We start from the raw sequence: 18,508 nt of genomic DNA on the forward strand, positions 1-18,508 counted from the left end.
GGGAACATGTTGGCCCTGAGCTCTCTCTATTTCCTTTTCGAATGACTCCCACTGGTCTGTTGTAGACTTTCCTACAAGTAGCTGCTCCCAGTCCACTTTGACCTATCCCATTTTATCATATTGAAATTGGCCTTTTCCTCAATTCAGTAACTTTATTTCCTTTCCATCTTTGTCTTTTTCCATAACTACCTTAAATCTTACAGAGTATGTTCACCATTGCAGAAATGCTCCCCCACTGACACTTCTACCACTTGTCCGGCTTCATTCCCTAGGATTAGGTCCAGTACCGCCCCTTCTCTTGTAGGACTTTCTACGTGTTGGCTCAAAAAGCTCTCCTGCATGCACTTTAAGAATTCCACCCCCTTTAAGCCTTTTGCACTAAGACTGTCCCAGTTAATATTCTCTTTGGCCTCCTTGTCTCGAGAGACAATGGGTAAGCGCCTGGAGGTGGTCAGTGATTTGTGGAGCAGCGCCTGGAGTGGCTATAAAGGCCAATTCTAGAGTGACAGACTCTTCCACAGGTGCTGCAGAAAAAATTGTTTGTCGGGGCTGTTACACAGTTGGCTCTCCTCTTGCGCTTCTGTCTTTTTTCCTGCCAACTGCTAAGTCTCTTCGACTCGCCACACATTAGCCCCGCCTTTATGGCTGCCCGCCAGCTCTGGCGATCGCTGGCAACTGACTCCCACGACTTGTGATCAATGTCACAGGATTTCATGTCGCGTTTGCAGACCTCTTTAAAGCGGAGACATGGACGGCCGGTGGGTCTGATACCAGTGGCGAGCTCGCTGTACAATGTGTCTTTGGGGATCCTGCCATCTTCCATGCGGCTCACATGGCCAAGCCATCTCAAGCGCCACTGACTCAGTAGTGTGTATAAGCTGGGGATGTTGGCCGCCTCGAGGACTTCTGTGTTGGAGATACGGTCCTGCCACCTGATGCCAAGTATTCTCCGGAGGCAGTGAAGATGGAATGAATTGAGACGTCGCTCTTGGCTGACATACGTTGTCCAGGCCTTGCTGCCATAGAGCAAGGTACTGAGGACACAGGCTTGATACACTCGGACATTTGTGTTCCGTGTCAGTGCGCCATTTTCCCACACTCTCTTGGCCAGTCTGGACATAGCAGTGGAAGCCTTTCCCATGCGCTTGTTGATTTCTGCATCTAGAGACAGGTTACTGGTGATAGTTGAGCCGAGGTAGGTGAACTCTTGAACCACTTCCAGAGCGTGGTCGCCAATATTGATGGATGGAGCATTTCTGACATCCTGCCCCATGATGTTCGTTTTCTTGAGGCTGATGGTTAGGCCAAATTCGTTGCAGGCAGACGCAATCCTGTCGATGAGACTCTGCAGGCACTCTTCAGTGTGAGATGTTAAAGCAGCATCGTCAGCAAAGAGGAGTTCCCTGATGAGGACTTTCCGTACTTTGGTCTTCGCTCTTATACGGGCAAGGTTGAACAACCTGCCCCTGATCTTGTGTGGAGGAAAATTCCTTCTTCTGAAGACTTGAACGCATGTGAGAGCAGCAGGGAGAAGGAAATCCCAAACAGTGTGGGTGTGAGAACACAGCCCTGTTTCACGCCACTCAGGATAGGAAAGGGGTCTGATGAGGTGCCGCTATGCTGAATTGTGCCTTTCATATTGTCATGGAATGAGGTGATGATACTTAGTAACTTTGGTGGACATCGGATCTTTTCTAGTAGTCTGAAGAGGCCACGTCTGCTGACGAGGTCAAAGGCTTTGGTGAGATCAATGAAAGCGACGTAGAGGGGCATCTGTTGTTCGCGGCATTTCTCTTGTATCTGACGAAGGGAGAACAGCATGTCAACGGTCGATCTCTCTGCACGAAAGCCACACTGTGCCTCAGGGTAGACGCTTTCGACCAGCCTCTGGAGCCTGTTTAAAGCGACTCGAGCAAAGACTTTCCCCAATATGCTGAGCAGGGAGATTCCACGGTAGTTGTTGCAGTCACCGCGGTCACCTTTGTTTTTATAGAATGTGATGATATTGGCATCGCGCATGTCCTGTGGTACTGCTCCCTTGTGCCAGCACAGGCAAAGCAGTTCATGGAGTGCTGAAAGTATAGCAGGCTTGGCACTCTTGATTGTTTCAGGGGTAATGCTGTCCTCCCCAGGGGCTTTACCGCTGGCTAGAGAATCAATGGCATCACTGAGTTGTTGGCTGTACGTCCAGCTCATCCATGACTGGCGGAGACTGGGCTGCATTGAGGGCAGTCTCAGTGACAACATTCTCCCTGGAGTATAGTTCTAGGTAGTGCTCCACCCAGCGGTCCATTTGCTTGCGTTGGTCAGTGATTGAGTCCCCTGATTTAGATATGAGTGGGGCGATCTTCTTGATGGTTTGCCCAAAAGCTCTCTTAATGCCATCATACATTCCTCTGATGTTTCCGGTGTCTGAGGCCAGCTGAATATGACTGCATAGGTGTTGCCAGTAGTCATTTGCGCAGCGCCTGGCTGTTCTTTGTGCAGTGCTTCTGACTGCTTTAAGTGCTACGGATGTTATCTCGCTGGAGGCTTTCTTGTAGTTCAGCAGTGCAACGCTTAGCAGCTATGACAGGTTCCAGCTCTTCAAAATGAGATTGAAACCAGTCTGCATTCCTCTTCGCACGTTTGCCATAGGTGGTCAAAGCTGACTCATAGATGGCGTCTCTGATGTGGGCCCACTTGGTCTCAGCATCCCCTGTGGGAGTGTTTTGAAGGGCTTTTACAAGTGAATTTAGAAATTTTTCTAACAGCTGTGGATGAGAAATTCTGCTCGTGTTGATGCACGGGTGGCCCTTCTGCTTGGAGTGATGCAGCTTCTTTGGTTTGAGTCTAACCTTGCTGCACACCAGGGAGTGGTCGGTGTCGCAGTCCGCACTGTGGAAGCTGCGTGTGATTTGAACACTGTTTAAGGAGGCTCGCCTTGTGACGATGAGGTCCAGCTGGTGCCAACGACACGATCTTGGGTGCCTCCATGAAACCTGGTGACAGGGTTTAGTGTGAAAGAACGTGTTGGTGATGCAGAGGTTATGATAGGTACACAACTCAAGCAGTCTCTGTCCATTCTCATTCATCCTTCCAACGCCATAGCGCCCAAGGCAGGAGGGCCATGAGTCATGGTCGGCCCCAACCCTGGCATTAAAGTCCCCAGCAGGAACAGGTGTTCGGTGTTGGGGATGCTACTAATGTTATGGAGTTCCTCGTAGAACTGGTCTTTAGCTTCAGGTGGGGAGCAGAGTGTTGGAGCATGGATGCTGAGTAGGTGTACTGGACCAGAGGTGGTGAGCAGTTGGATGGACAGTATGCGTTCCGAGCCATTTGAGGGAGGCTCTATCATGCTGAGCAAGGAGTTTCTGATAGCGAAGCCCACTCCATGCTGTCTTTGTTCTTCAGGATCCCTACCCTGCCAGAAGAAGGTGTAGTCTTGCTCTGTTAGAGATCCACTCGCAGGGAGGCGTGTCTCCTGAAGTACTGCAATGTCTACATTGAGTCACTGAGTTCGTTGTTAATGATGGCGGTCTTCCAAGAATCGTTGATTTGTGTAAGGTCTTCCAACAGGCCAGGACACATAGTTCTGACGTTCCAGCTTGCAAAACGAAGCGCTGGTACCTTCTTTCCTTTTTTCGTGCTGTTTGGTGCTGTGTTGCAGTCCGCTTTTCGGGCAATGACCCTGAGCTCCAAGCACCCATTGAAGCAGGTGGACTGTGGTGGGACAGAACCTTATTGACCAGGGGCTGCCCGGTTTGAGGCGGGCGGTAGCTGTCCAGTGAGGTGCGATGACCTCTCCCACCGACAAAGGCAACCCGTGGCGCCCAATCTCTACGCCAATTGAGCTGGACTTATAACCCGTAACTGCTGCCTTCCGTGTTGTTTCAGTCGCTGTGAGGCGACTATGGAGTGACCTCTCCATGGCGCATGCCTGGGCGAATGTATGGAGGTTGCGAGTTGCCCAAGTGTCAAAATCTACCCCCCCTCGGCCTTTCTGGTGGGGTCCAAAGAAGTGCAGAGCACGACGTTTGGCACCAGTATGGCTGCAGGAACTGCCGGAAACATGCCAAAAGTGACACATGACCGCCTACGGGATTCCGCTCTGGATTTTCTGTTAGGGTTTACTCCCTTAGCTTTGGTCTCTCCCGAGACGCCCACAAGGCAGTGGGGTTGTTAGGGCCCCTACACGGGTTGGAGGATGTCGGTGGGAGGAGGAGTGCAAGGGGGAGCTGGGAAGGGGGCCGTAAGGGGGTAGGGGGGGTTTGCAGGGGAAGGGGGTGCGGGGGGAAGATGGTGCGAGGGAGGAGCTGGGAAGGGGGGTGCGAGGGTGGGGGAGTGAGCTGGGAAGGGGAAGGCGGGGGGAAGGGGATGCAGGTAATAAACCATTTCATCAGTTCCCACCATTGACGCCGGGAAAGCTCATCCGCGTCCTCCGGGAGGTGAGCGACAGCCTCGGGCACCGGTACCAGCCATCTCCCGCGGGCGCTTTGAAGTTGTGGCCGAGGAGCCGTTCGTGGCTTTTTCCGTGATCGGGGCACCTTTTTCTCAATGCTTCCCCTCTGTAATAGTCTTATTACCCTAGGGTTCCGCTGCTCCTTCTTCTCTACAATGGACTTACCGCACGCCGTGGCCACGGACACTCTGGACGGTGTAGACAGCAGGATCGAAGATCAGAGTATCACCAGCTGTACTTTGCAATTTCGTCTGGATTTCATTCAATTCCATTTAGTGCTCAATGAGGAAAACAAAGAGCAGGTATGGCTGGGGGAGGGCAGTGGGCCCAGGTAACATTAAACTAGCTGTTAACTTGTAGTTAGTGCTAAAATGTACTGAATAAAAAGCCAGGGGAATTTAAACAGTTTAAGAGGGTAGATTGGGGGAGAAAGCACTAAGAAAGGGAGCAGATGGCCATGGATAGAGTTGCGCAGCAAGGGAGCTTCCTCGGGAGCTTATAGCCCAGGAGCCATCTTGGATAAGGGTATTTGCACAATTATAATAGTAAGTTTGATTATCCAGTATGAACTGTGGGGTATCCTGTGTCATATTCTCCATTAAAAGTTGCATCTTTTAAAGAATAGCAGGACTTAAATAGGATTTTGTGTCTGAGAAGATGGTGCTGTATTGTTTAAATGCCTCCAATTCTTTACAGGCCTGACTTTGAAACAGCATTCCAGCCTTTTTTATATGAAAAAAAGAAAATTTACACAATGGTTGTTCTTTTTATTCCTTCCAAGATCTCAAATCTGCGAAGGGTGCTGTTTTTATGTTTCATTGTATAACCTTGTTGTAACCTTTTCAGTTGGTCAGTAACATAACACAGGACAACTGCTGAATATGTTCAACCCCTTCCCCAACTTAAACACAAAATATGACTTTAACAGCTTGCATTCACACATTGAGAGGAGGGTTCAGGTGGGGGAATTGGGGTTTAAAATAATTAATTTATATTTCTGACTATCGTTTATTTCTTTTTTCACTCCTTATAAATAAAGTGATCATGGGAAGTGATTCTCATTCACATGAGTCCTGTACACTGCTTTTTTGTGTCTTCCTATTGCAGCTTCAAATCGAGGCCGGGCATCCACAATTCCCATAACTAATAGGAAGGGTATCTGCTTCTTCCATTTTAGTTTTAACTGGACACAGAATAACAGCTCATGAGATCCACAAACATCTAGATCTCTCTTCTTGGGGCCTTTTAAAAGTACACTTGATGGGAGACCATGCATCTGCCACCAGGAATACTTTCAACAATGTAAAACTCCCTTTTAAACTTTGGTTCCAAATCAAAAGCACCTAATTGACTAGAGTGGGAACAAAGTCATAATAACCCTTTTTATTTTAGAATATAATTTTTCTCTTACAACAACAATCTGCATTTCTGATGTACTTATTTACAGGAACAGGCCACAAAACATCACAATAAGGAACATTGAGAAGGTTACTGAGAGCTGTGGTGAGGGGCAGGGGGAGAGGAGATTAGGGCCAAGGCACCAAGAGCAATAACTTCCACCATTTATTGTATTTAACATAGAAAAACACCCTAAGGTGCTTCAGAGGTGTATCAAAAGAAATGAACTCTGAACCAAAGAGAGATTTTAGAATGGGTGACCAAAAGATTGGTCAAACGGGTGGGTTTTAAGGAGGAGAGGAGGTGGAGTTCAGGAAGGAATTCCAGAGTATGGCTCCTGTGCAACTGAAGCCAGAGTCAAGTCAAGAATAGCATTGTCGGGGGAAGCAATGTATTTCTGCATGAGGTTGTAGAGGTGGATGGGGTAACTCCATGGAAGGATTTAAACAGAAGATAAGAATTTTAAATTTGAGGCATTGGGGGACTTGCAGTTAATGTGAGTCACTGATGACAGAAGTGATGGGCAAGTAGGGCTCTGTGCTAGATTGGCTACAGGAAGCTGAGTTTCGAATGAGCAACGTGGTTGTCTGTGTAAAGATTTATGTGTGTATTATCTGATAAATATTTTAACTTTATTTCTTCTCCATATAAGCCTTAGTCACCATTCTAATTTCCTCCACCCAGGAAAAGAAGTAGGTTTCTGTCCATGATACTCTGTAACCTGATAAAAGGAGTTGTTGTAGACTAGGTTTGTTTGGCTGCGGAAACTAAATGCTATAATTTGGTTTGAACTTGAACAAAAGGAAGAATTTGCTGTGAGGAATTAAGTTCAAAACTACCACAATTTTCTCTGTGGAACAATGTGTTGGTAAGCCAGCCAACCTAATATCACTACCTGCTATAAACTTTGCAAGCTACAAAGGCATCAATCCCAGTCCTAGTATAAGAATTTTCAAATTGAAGCAAGTTAAGGTTTAAGGTCGTCACTGTCAAATACTTGAATGTTCTGAACAAAACAGCTGCTCGTTAGTATGTTACAAAACCTCTCAATGATCTGCTTTGCTGTTTGGCCTCCAGCTCTTATAATTACATTTAAATCCAGCATTTAGATGTGCATTCCTTTGGGCTGAATTTTGTATGCACAGCAGGGGTCCTGTTTGGGGGACACATGGCCCCATTTTTCAGCCCTCAGGCAATTAATTGCCTGGGGTTAGGGTTCCTGTCCCTTTAAGAGGTGGGAGTCCACCTCCAAGAGCTGCTGGCCAATCGGAGGGCTGGCAGCTCTTCAGTCTCAGCAGCGCCACCAGGAGTGGTGGCCACTGCTGAGACTGCAGGTGTCAAAAATGGACACCAAACTCGGGGGTTGCTGGGCCAATCAGGCAGGCCCCCTCCATGGTCCACAGAGTGCCATTTCAGGAGAGGCCCTTCCTTCCCCACCCCCCGCCCCACCCCGACCAACCCACAGGAAGGCCACCAGGTTTTAGTGGGCGGTCTCCATATGTGGTGGATTGCCCACCAGCCGCTGGTAAAATGCCAGCGGAGGTGGGAAAAGGCCCTTGAGTGGCCCTTAATTGGCTACTTACGAGCCTCAATTGGCCTCTGGATGGAAAGGTTGTCCTCCAACTTCCCCGTCACTGATTTGAAAAAAAATAATTCCATGACATTGGAAGGCAACAGGTACTCCAGCCCTCACCTTCCCTCGCCAATTTATGCCGCCCCCTCCACCCCACCTCCCAGCCCATCCCTAGAGTGCTAGTAAAATATAGCCCTGTGTGTGCATTTGTATGTGAATTGGCAGATATGCTGGAGCTATTCCTTGTGGCTGTGTTCAGTACTGTGGGGGAGCCATTTAACTGGCTGATGTATAGATAACAACAACTTCCTTTAATGTAATAAAACGTCCCACGGTGCTTTACAGGAGCATTATAAAACAAAATATGAATGGTATATTTACTGTTGAGGTTATTGTATTTTTTTTGTCTGCAATAATGCCATTTGTCTGGAGTGTATTTCTAAAGGGAAATTTGCCCTTTGGCTATTATTTTTAAATTTCCAATACAGGTTCCTGCATTGTGGTTGAGACCAGACAACTCATGAAAAATTGTATCACTGCAGATACTGCAATAATTCCTATTGAGTGCAGAGAGGAAATGCTCCATCAAAGCCAATCTGTCTCGAAAATGAATTGGTCTCGTCTGTGAATTTGTATCTGAATCATTTTTTTTTTTATCAACCTGACTTGTCTGTTTTAATGTATTTTGGCTTAAATATTCAGTGACAGTACAAAGTTATTCTTTGATTCACTCTCAGTAAAAGATGCTAAGGACCACGATGCAAGCTGTGATGTGCTCAGTGATCAAATGATATCTGGAACCATCAAGTTGGTTTGGGTGATTTCTAAGTCCTGTTCTGACCCTTGAGCATGTGTTTTCATTTGTTTTAAAATTTCTGCAGTCTCTTATTTGACATGCACTTTCCTGTTTTGAATTTTACTGCTGGATTTTGAGACTTCCATTACAGCTTGATGATATTTTTTCTTTTTTTTTTCTCCTTTAATGCCAACGTTACAGCTGCCAAATTTTATCAGGGCGGGCTCGCAACACATTGTAGGAAGGAAAGTCGCTACAAGATTCATCTGGACCTGGATTGTTGTATCATCAGCTAATGGCGTTCTTACTGAAAAATACTTCCTTTTCAATTATTGAATTGTAACACTGCTGTGTGTCTGTAATAGTCACCTTGTTGTCTGCATTGTTTGTGCACATCACATTCATGGTAGACTACTTTATATCTATCTCCTATAGACAGCTCTACATTACTGTGCAATGAAGTACAGAGCATTGTCTCTGGACGCAGACAGCAAGGTCACAATTGCAGTTATCAGTGGTGCAAATACCAGTCGATCTTTCCTTTTGTGGAAATTAAAGTTAAGTTAACAGTTGTAATAAGCCCATTCCCTGATGCTGACTATAGCAGCACCTTTTGTATACAAACAAGGTCTTTGTCAAGCCTCAAGGATTGGGTTCTCATTGTGTTTATTGTATTGGAAAATATTTCTGTTTCTCATCTAGAATTTTGTTAGTTTAAAAAAAAAACTGAGGGAACTTCAGTTACAAGTGAGTCTTTATGCTCCCTTTTGGTAAATGGGAGGGATGAATATTTAATAAGTTAAACAGACACTTGCATAAAGCAGCAAACTGGTAATTGCTCCGTGCCCTGTTTTTACAATTCTTGATTGGAAAGATGAAATGGCTAGCTGTCATATAATATTTCTAAAAAGTAAAATCCCAGACAGAATGAGAGAAGCAGGAATTTTTTTTTCGATATTTTGTTCCATCTGATACTTAATCCTTTGAGTTCTGAGTGGCGCTTTCGATTTCAAAATGTGCAGTTTCTGTCTACTTTGGCATATGCAAGAAGCTTTAGATGTGTAGGATTCCCCATTATTTCAGACGAATTGATCAACACAAGGTGGGGAGAACAACAGGCAAAATCCAAGACTACACATTTTCCAACTGTGTTCACAAATAGCTTTAATACAGAAAAGCAATGTAAAAACAAATAGACTGTACAAAGGCCATCTCAATCATGGCTCCAAAATTGAAGGGAGAGGGTTAGAATATAAATGGAACATTAATAATAAAGAAGGTTTGGTGTTTTTAGTCAGTGTTCAGACCAACAGGTAAAGGTCACCAGGAGAATGATAATGCTCTTCAAGTATAAGAGGGTGGGCTGAAGGTTGGAGTGAGAATAAGAGGGAGAGTTATAGTGGCAGGCTACAGGCACATCAGAATTGCGCTTGAGGAGAGTCAGGTAAAGTGATCATCCAAACTTAAGCTGCCTACCTCAATATTGAGAAGACCACATATTTAGCAATATATATATCCTACTAGTTGGAGCAGGTGCATGTAAATCATTGCCTTATGTGGCAAGTGATTTTGGTAACCAAATGTGGGAAGAAGTACAAATGTTGACTCTACTGTAGTTACAGGGGAAAAGACTTCAGATATAGAAGAGCAGTTGATAGCAAAGGGAGAGGCCTAATGAAGAAGGGTATTGTAGAAGCTGCAGACACTTGGCAAAGTAAGGAGGAGAGAACAGATTGGGCTCAGTGCTGGGGCTAACATGGGAGTTTGTGGAAATGAGGTGAAGCAACTGCAAAGGGTGCTAGGATGGGACTTAATAAACAGAATCCCTGTTAGACAAGATTTGGGTGGGGGGTGGGTGATGGGAAGATGTAATCCTCTATCACAGATGAGGGAAAGCTCCAGAGAAGACAAGGAAACTGCAGAAACTCTGTTGTATAAATAAAGCAGATAAAACGGAAAACTGAATGAGAAGGATGGAGCTTTTGCCCTCTCTGCCTTTATTCGCGCAGAGGTCCAGAGACGAGCCACCTGAAAGTGAGGGACAGGTAGAAATAAGAACAATAATCAGTGAATTTCTGTAGTGTCGAGCAATGTCATTAGATATCACCTTCTTGGTCCCTGGGGTGCTATGCTTCAGATTTGGATCTTTTGCAAATTCATAAGGATATTTGTTTTTTTTTGCACCGGAAACACCACCTTACCACTCATAATTGTGAAACCTGGAATTAAGATCCAACTTTAATACCTCCACACACAAATGTTACGAAGCAGTAGGAAACAATTGAACTGGAAGCAGAATCATTTGGTACCTAGTTTTTTCTTAAAGTACAACTCCATCACCATTCCTGATATATCCTGCCCCACAGGTGGGACAGAGTTGGGAGCACAGTGGTGTACAGTTGGGTAGGGAGAGGCCCTGGGAGTTCTTAACGTTGATTCTGGACCACATGAACTCTCGTGGGTTTAGGTCAAATATGAACAGGGAAACTACCTGCTAATTACCACCCTCCTTCAACTAATGAATTAGCACTCCGTGTTTCAGGATGGATGATGGTAAATTGTACGATCCCTACCATCTGCAGTCCAAAACTAAAATCCCTGCAGAACATATTCGGGAGCTCTTGTTGTCCACACAGAAGAGGACCATGTCACCATGGACCATTTTTCAGAAGCAGGTAAGAAATTTGGCCTCATCAGCTTGAAGAAAAGAGAAGTTTTACACCAGCCTGCTCCTGGAAAACCTTGTGTGCCATCCAATATTAGCATCAACGGCCATAGACTGACTGGAGTGGAAGTGCTATGTCACATAATGTGCTGAACCACAGATTATTTAAAGCCAGTAATGCTTTTGAAAGGCTCTCTGGGGTTACTGAATAAAAAAGGCATTAAACTGACAACCAAACCCAAGATCCACAAGGCAGTAATTCTAACATCCTTGTATGTGTTCAACAGCTGGACCACTTACAGATGCCACATGAGAAAACTCAATCATTTCCAACCAGAAAGATCATGAATAATGATCATGGCTCAAGATTCCAAATAATGAGGTCTTCAGAAGAATAAGTATGCCAGGTGCAGAGACATTGATAGTAAAGGCAAAGCTAAGGTGGGCTGGTCACCTAGTTCGAATGCCTAATACTAGACTACCCAAGAAGGTATTCTATGGTGAGCTGAAGCTTGGTAAAATGCTCTTGTCAGTTCAAAAAATTGCCTAGAAACCAACCCAAAAAAATGTGGCATCTCAACTACAACATAGGAACATGATGCTTGTGACAGGAAAATGTGGCAAAAGATGACTCACAATGGCATTTACCAAAGCTTGAAGCAAATCATATCCAGTTAACTGAAAAAACCCAAAGGAAATCTATAAAAGATCAGCCCTTTGGATCAATCTGACATCTGATATCCCATGAGAACTTTACAGGCATGAGAACCTGCTACCTGTATTAAATTGGAGCTGAATCATCAATAACAATGGACAAACCATCAACACTCTTCTGTGTTCAGCACCGCTTGACGAAGCACTGAGGGTAGCAAGGGCATAGTGTATATACTCTGGGGGCTTTGGGGAGGGTTGGGTGGGGGAGACTTGAATATCCATCACCAAGAGTGGCTTGGTAGTATTCCCACTGATTGAACTGGCCGAATCCTGAAGGACATAACTGCCAGACTTTACTTGGAGTATGTGGTGAGAAAACCAACACAAAGGAGTAACGTACTTCGAACCATAGAAAAGTTACGGCACAGAAAGAGACCATTCGGCACAGAAAGAGACCATTCAGCCCCTCGTGTCTACGCCGGCTGAAAAAATAATAGCTGCCCAATCTAATCCCACCTTTCAGCACCTGGGCCGTGGCCTTGCAGGGTACAGCACCTTGGGTGCAGATCCGGGTACCTTTGAAATGAGTTGAGGGTTTCTGCCTACAGTGAATTCCAGACACCCAACATCCTCTGGATGAAAAAGTTTTTCCTCATGTCCTCTCTAATCCTTCTACTAATCATCTTAAATCTGTGCCCCCTGGTAATTGACCTCTCCACTAGGGGAAACAGATCCTTCCTGTCTACTCCATAAAGGACCGTCATAATTTTATGCACCTCAATTAAGTAACCCCTCAGCCTCCTCTGTTCTAAGGAAAACAATCCTAGCTGATACAATCTTTCCACATAGCTGCAACTTTCAAGCCCTGGCAACATTCATGTAATTCTCCTCTATACTCTCTCCAGAGCAATTATGTCCTTCCTGTAATGTGGTGACCAGAACTGTACACAATACTCCAGGTGTGGCCTAATCAGCGTTTTATATAGTTCCAGCATTACACCCCTGCTCTTGTATTCTATACCTTGGCCAATAAAGGAAAGCATTCCACATACCTTCTTCACCAATTTTTCTACCTGTCCTTCCAGCTACAGGGACCTGTGAACATGCACTCCAAGGTGTCTCACATCTTCTACCCCTCTCAATATCCTCCTGTTTATTGTGTATTTCCTTGCTTTGTTTACCCTCCCCAAAAGCATTACATCACACTTCTCCGGATTGAATTGCATTTGCCACTTTTCCGCCCACTCAACCAAACTATTGATATCATTTTGGAGTCTACAGCTACTTGAAATCTTCTCACTACTCTGCCTCTTGGAGATGCGTCTGTACGTGACCGCATTGGTAGGAGTAACCACCACAAGCTAAGTAAGCCCACAACCAGCAAATCAGGCCACTGCTCTGCAACCCTGTAACATCCAGTCATGAATGTTGAACAATTAAGCAACTAATGGGAGCAGGAGGCTCTATGAACATCCTCATCCTTCGTAATAGTGAAGCCCAACTTGCAAATGCAGAAAACAAGGTATTTGCAACAACCTTCAGCCAAAAATGCCGAGTGGATTATCCTTCTCTGCCGCCTTCCAAGGTCTCCACCTTTACAGATACCAGTCTTCAGTCAATTTGTTTCACTCTGACCCCAGAAAAACAGCTGAATACAAGCATAACATCCTGCCTGAGGTGCTGGAGACCTGTGCTCCTGAAATAGCCATGCCCTTAACTAAGCTGTTCCCGTTGCAAAAATGTCATCCAACAGTAATATTGCCCAGGCACATCCTGTACTGGAAAAGCAGGACAAATCCAACCTGGTCAATAACCGCCCCATCAGATTTCCCCGATCATCTGTAAAGTGAAGGAAGAAGTCATCAACAGTGCTAGCACATGTCACTTACTCACTAATAACCTGCTCACTAATGCTCAGTTGAGGTTCCAACAGGAACATTTACCACTGGACCTCATTGCAGCCTTGATCCAAACGTGGACACACGAGCTGAATTCCAGAGGTGAGATGAAGTAATGCCCTTGATGTTGAGGCAGCATTAGATAGAGTGTGGCATCAGGGAACCAAATAAAAATGAAGTCAGTAAGAATGAGAGGGAAAGCTTTCAATTGATTGCAGTCATACCTGACACACAGGAAGATTGTTGTGGTCGTTGCAGGCCAATCACCTTGATCCCAGGACATCATTGTAGAGGTTCCTCAGGGTTCACACTAGGTCCAACTTTCTTCAGCTGCTTCATCAGTGACTCTCTCTCCATCATAAGGTTGGAATTGGAGCCCATGCTGATGATTGCACAGTGTTCCACTCCCTTCACAATTCAGATAATGAAGCAGCCCATGCAGCAAGAACATCTAGTTTTGGGCTAGTAAGTAATATTTGCTCCACACGAGTGCCAGACAATTACAATCTCCAAGAGTGTCTAACCACCTCCCCATGACATTCAGTGGCATTAACATTGCTGAGTCTCCCACCATCAACGTCATGGGGATCACCATTGGACCAGCCACATAGATGCTGTGGCTGCTAGAGCTGGTCAGAGGTTGGGTATTTTATGACAACTTACTCATCTCATGACTCCAAAAAGCCTCTCCACCATCCAGAAGGCACAGGTCAGGAATATGATCGCATACTCTCCACTTGCTTGAATGAGTGCAGCTACTACAGCACTCGAAGCTCAACGCCATCCAGGGAAAAAGCTGTTTTCTTGATTTCTGCTTCATCCTCCAGCCTAGCTGTTCACCCCAATCCACCACTGGTGTACCTTGACTGCGCTGTGCACTATCTACAGGATGCACTGCAGCAACTCACCATGGCTTCTTTGGCAACATATCCTAAACCTGCATCTTCCACCACCTGGATGGGCAACAGATATGTGCGATTACCATCACTTCCAAATTACATACCACTCTGACGCGGACATATATCTCCATTCCTTCATCATTGCTGGGTCAAAATCCTGGAACACTCTCCCTAACAGCATTATGGGAGCACTACCACCACACCATAGTGATTCAGGAAGAAAGTGCGACTTTTTGAAGGCAACTAGAGATGGGCAATAAATGTTAGCCTTGCCAGCAACATCCACATCTTGGAAAAAAAAATTTTTAAACTTGAGGCAGTAACTCTGTCCTGGCAGTCTTTCCATACTGTGTTGAACCATATGAGGAAGGAGCCTAATCCTGTTTAAACAAGTATGTAGATCAAGCTTGTTGATGTGCAATGCAGAATGAATTGAGATGCTCCATCATTTTGAGTTTTCACTAATAGCTAACTATTCCAGGATGCTTCAGTTTGCTGTCTGGGCCCTTCCTCCATTTCTGACTGTAGCATTTTGTTGTGTACAAAAATAAAATGACACTGTGATTCAGCTGAATTTGTGCAGTGATGCAATGACTCTTCCACGCCCTTCAAGCTTTGAAGATCTGAATTGGGCTTATTCCCCAATGGAACTTGACCTATTCAGAAGCATTACCTCGATGCAATGATCTGGACTCTGAAATTTCTATTTAAGGGTTGGATATTTGGCCATTCTCTTATACTTTTAGGTATCTACAGATAACCTCCCTACCCACTCATCTTGGAGATGAATGAATTGAGTGTAGCATAGAAACACCCGTAAGAGATTTCAAAAATGTTTCCTAAATCCTTTTGTCCCTACCTCCCTATCCCTTTTTTGGTGGGAGGGGTCTTCAAGAGAGAAATTAAATATTGTTATTTGGAGACTATATTACCAACAGGGCTTTCCCCTTATAACATTTTGATGCAGAACTGCTACTACAGTCCTCAAATGGTTAATTAGGTTCGACTGTTGATTTTCATCTATCAGCAAGGTTTCGTATTGGAACGTCAAGCTCGCTTTGTGTCAGTTAAAGACGCAAGTATTAATTGTGCAGACTGCCTTGTGTTGTTCTTTGTTAATGGTCTTCTCTTTGGTGCTATGCAGGTGTTGGCGTGGCGACGGTTGTGATTTCATTCTTGCTCTGTACTTATTACAATATTATTATCACCTGGGCTCTGTACTACCTGTTCAACTCACTTCGATCATCGCTTCCCTGGCAAAGCTGCAACAACACGTGGAACATTGTGGAAAACTGCTCTGATGGAGTTCCTGGGAATGCCACCCACCTCCAATCTGCCAGTCAACAATATTTTGAGTGAGTACAGCAAGGGAATGTACAGAAAGGAAAAAGAAATTGCTTCTGATGGCCTGGATTGCAAACAATTTCAATAAGTAATAGTATACAGGTCATGTATACCTGCTCAAACATTTCCCCTATTTTTTCCCCGTCCCCGCTAGCCAGGGCATTGCATAGCTGTAGTATAACTTCTAGTCCTCTAGATATAAAGACCAGCATTCCATTAACCTTTTTGATTATTTTCTGTACCTGTACATGACATTTTAATGATCAATTTACATAGCCCGTCGTGTCTCTTTAGACTGCCACTGTTTTGAGAATTTCACCATTTAGAACGTACTCTGTTCTATCCTTTTTAGGACCAAAGTAGATGACCTCCCATTTTCATACGTTAAAATCCATTTACCAAAGTTTTGCTCATTTGCTGAATCTATAAATATCTCTTTGTAATGTTATGCTTCCATCTACACTGCTTACAGTGCTGCTTATTTTTGTGTCACCAACAAACTTAGGTATGTAGCTTTCTATCCCATCATTTAAGTCATTATTAAATACAGTGAATAGTTGAGGCCCCAACACAGATCCTCACAAATGTTAGGTACAACGAAAACAGAAAATGATGGAAATTGTAGGTCAGGCAGCATCTGTGGAAAGACAAACAGAATCCCTTGGTTTCCCTCTGTCACTTTTTTAAATAGCCCACTGTGGGATTAATTCACTACTGTGCCTCCTAGTAGTTATAGAGCATTTGTGCGCTTAAGGTTTGCAAGCTCTCCAGTTATAGAAACATAGAAAAATAGGAGCAGGAGTAGGCCATTCGGCCCTTCGAGCCTGCACTGCCATTCAATACGATCATGGCTGATCGTCCAAACTCAGTAACCCGTTCCTGCTTTCTCCCTGTATCCCTTGATGCCTTTAGCCCTAAGAACTATATCTAACTCTTTCTTGAATATATTTAATGATTTGGCCTCAACTGCTTTCTCTGGTAGAGAATTCCACAGGTTCACTGCTCTCTGGGTAAAGAAATCCCTCCTCATCTCAGTCCTAAATGGCTTACCCCCTTATCTTTAGATTGTGACCCCTGGTCCTGGACTCCCCTGCCATCGGGAACATCCTTCCTGCATCTAGTCTGTCCAGTCCTGTTAGAATTTTGAAGGTTTCTATGAGATCCCCTCTCATTCTTCTAAACTCTAGCAAATACAAGTCTAATCGACCCAATCTCTCTTCATACATCACTCCTGCCATCCCAGGAATCAGTCTGGTGAATCTTCGCTGCACTCCCTCCATAGCAAGAACATTCTTCCTCAGATAAGGAGACCAAAACTGCACACAATACTCCAGATGTGGTCTCAACAAGGCCTGGTATAATTGCAGCAAGACATCCTTGCTTCTGTACTCGAATCCTCTCGCTATGAAGGCCAACATACCATTTGTCGCCTTAACTGCCTCCTGCACCTGCATGCTTACTTTCAGCGATTGGTGCACAAGGAACACTCTGGTCTCGCTGCACCTCCACCTTTCTCAATCTGTTGCCATTCAGATAATCTGCCTTCCTGTTTTTGCCACAAAAGTGGATAACCTCACATTTATCCACATTATACTGCACCTGCCATGTATTTTCCCACTCACTCAGCCTGTCCAAATCACACTGGAGCTTCTCTGCATCCTCCTCACAGCTCACACACCCACCCAGCTTTGTGTCTGCAAACTTGGATATATGAAGGCAAAAACCCAAACTGGAAAGTTGCTTGACAATATGGAGAAAATTTCTCTCGCTGCTGGATTTGTTACAGTCAAAATCCAGGCAGAGACCTGAATTCCATGAGGATTGTCTACAGTAAGTACAATTTGAAAATATGAGTCTGGATTCTCTGTCCTCTAGGATTATTACTGGAGCATCACAGGATGCATTACAGGAGGCTTTCACACTATCCAATTATGCAAGAGCCATTGCAGCTGTACCTTGTATTTTTTTCATTAATCCAAAAATCCATTAGAATACCACTAACGAAGGTTCCTAGGCAACTTCTGCTTGCCTGCAAAATATTATTCCAGACAATGTGGCTGAATTTCAAATGCAGTGTGAACCTTGAAAGAAAGATCTGCATTTACATAGTGCCTTTCACCGCCTCAGGATGTCCCAAAGCACTTTACAGCTATTGAGGTACTTTTGAAGTATCATCACTGTTGTAATGTAGGAAATGCAGCAGCCAATTTATGCGCAGGAAGCTCCAGCAAACAGGTAACAACCAAATAATCTATTTTTTAGTGACATTGAGGGATGAATATTGGCCACCGGGGGGGAATTACCCTGCTCTTCTTCAAAATAGTGACATGTCCACCTGGGAGGGCAGACAGGGCCTCGGTTTAATGTCTCCGAAAAGCCAGCACTCCCTTAATCAGCCTAGATTTTTGAGCTCAAGTCTCTGGTGTGGGACTTGCATCCACAACCTTCTGGCTGAAAGCTGGGAGTGCCAGATGTTTGCTGAACTATAGATATTGCATGCATTAGGCTGTGGAAAAATGGGTGATTTGTTCATTAGCATCCAGGTACGATTTGTCCAAGTCTTAATGCCAGCAACAGCAAATTGGATTTGTGATGTATAATAGTTATCGCTTGCTGCAACCAGTTGTCATGTTAACTAATATACAAAAGAATTGGAAAATAACAGTTTAATGTTTTTAATATCTAGCTCTGGACCCATGGGAAAGGTAAACTCTCCTGTGACATGGATTTGTGTTTTGAATGCATTCTTTTTTCTTGAACCCCTGATGCCAAATACCAACCTCAGCCAGGCTGGTGGGCAAGCACCAGCTTATCTTTAATGATTTTTGTTTTGACTTTGA

The 18,508-nt window shown here is 44.6% G+C and overlaps 1 protein-coding gene across 4 annotated transcripts in view; it reads left to right on the forward strand.

The window, feature by feature from the left end:
* LOC137382618 (sodium- and chloride-dependent GABA transporter 1-like) overlaps positions 1-18,508 on the forward strand; it is a 158,137-nt gene that overhangs the window by 102,530 nt on the left and 37,099 nt on the right. For all 4 annotated transcript variants that reach the window (XM_068054793.1, XM_068054794.1, XM_068054791.1 and 1 more), the window contains one exon: positions 15,469-15,679. In XM_068054793.1, the coding sequence (XP_067910894.1) occupies positions 15,469-15,679 (211 nt within the window). The remainder of the gene's footprint in view (positions 1-15,468; positions 15,680-18,508) is intronic.

The sequence above is a fragment of the Heterodontus francisci genome, chromosome 23 (assembly GCF_036365525.1).
Source record: "Heterodontus francisci isolate sHetFra1 chromosome 23, sHetFra1.hap1, whole genome shotgun sequence".
NCBI classification, from domain to species: Eukaryota; Metazoa; Chordata; class Chondrichthyes; order Heterodontiformes; family Heterodontidae; genus Heterodontus; species Heterodontus francisci.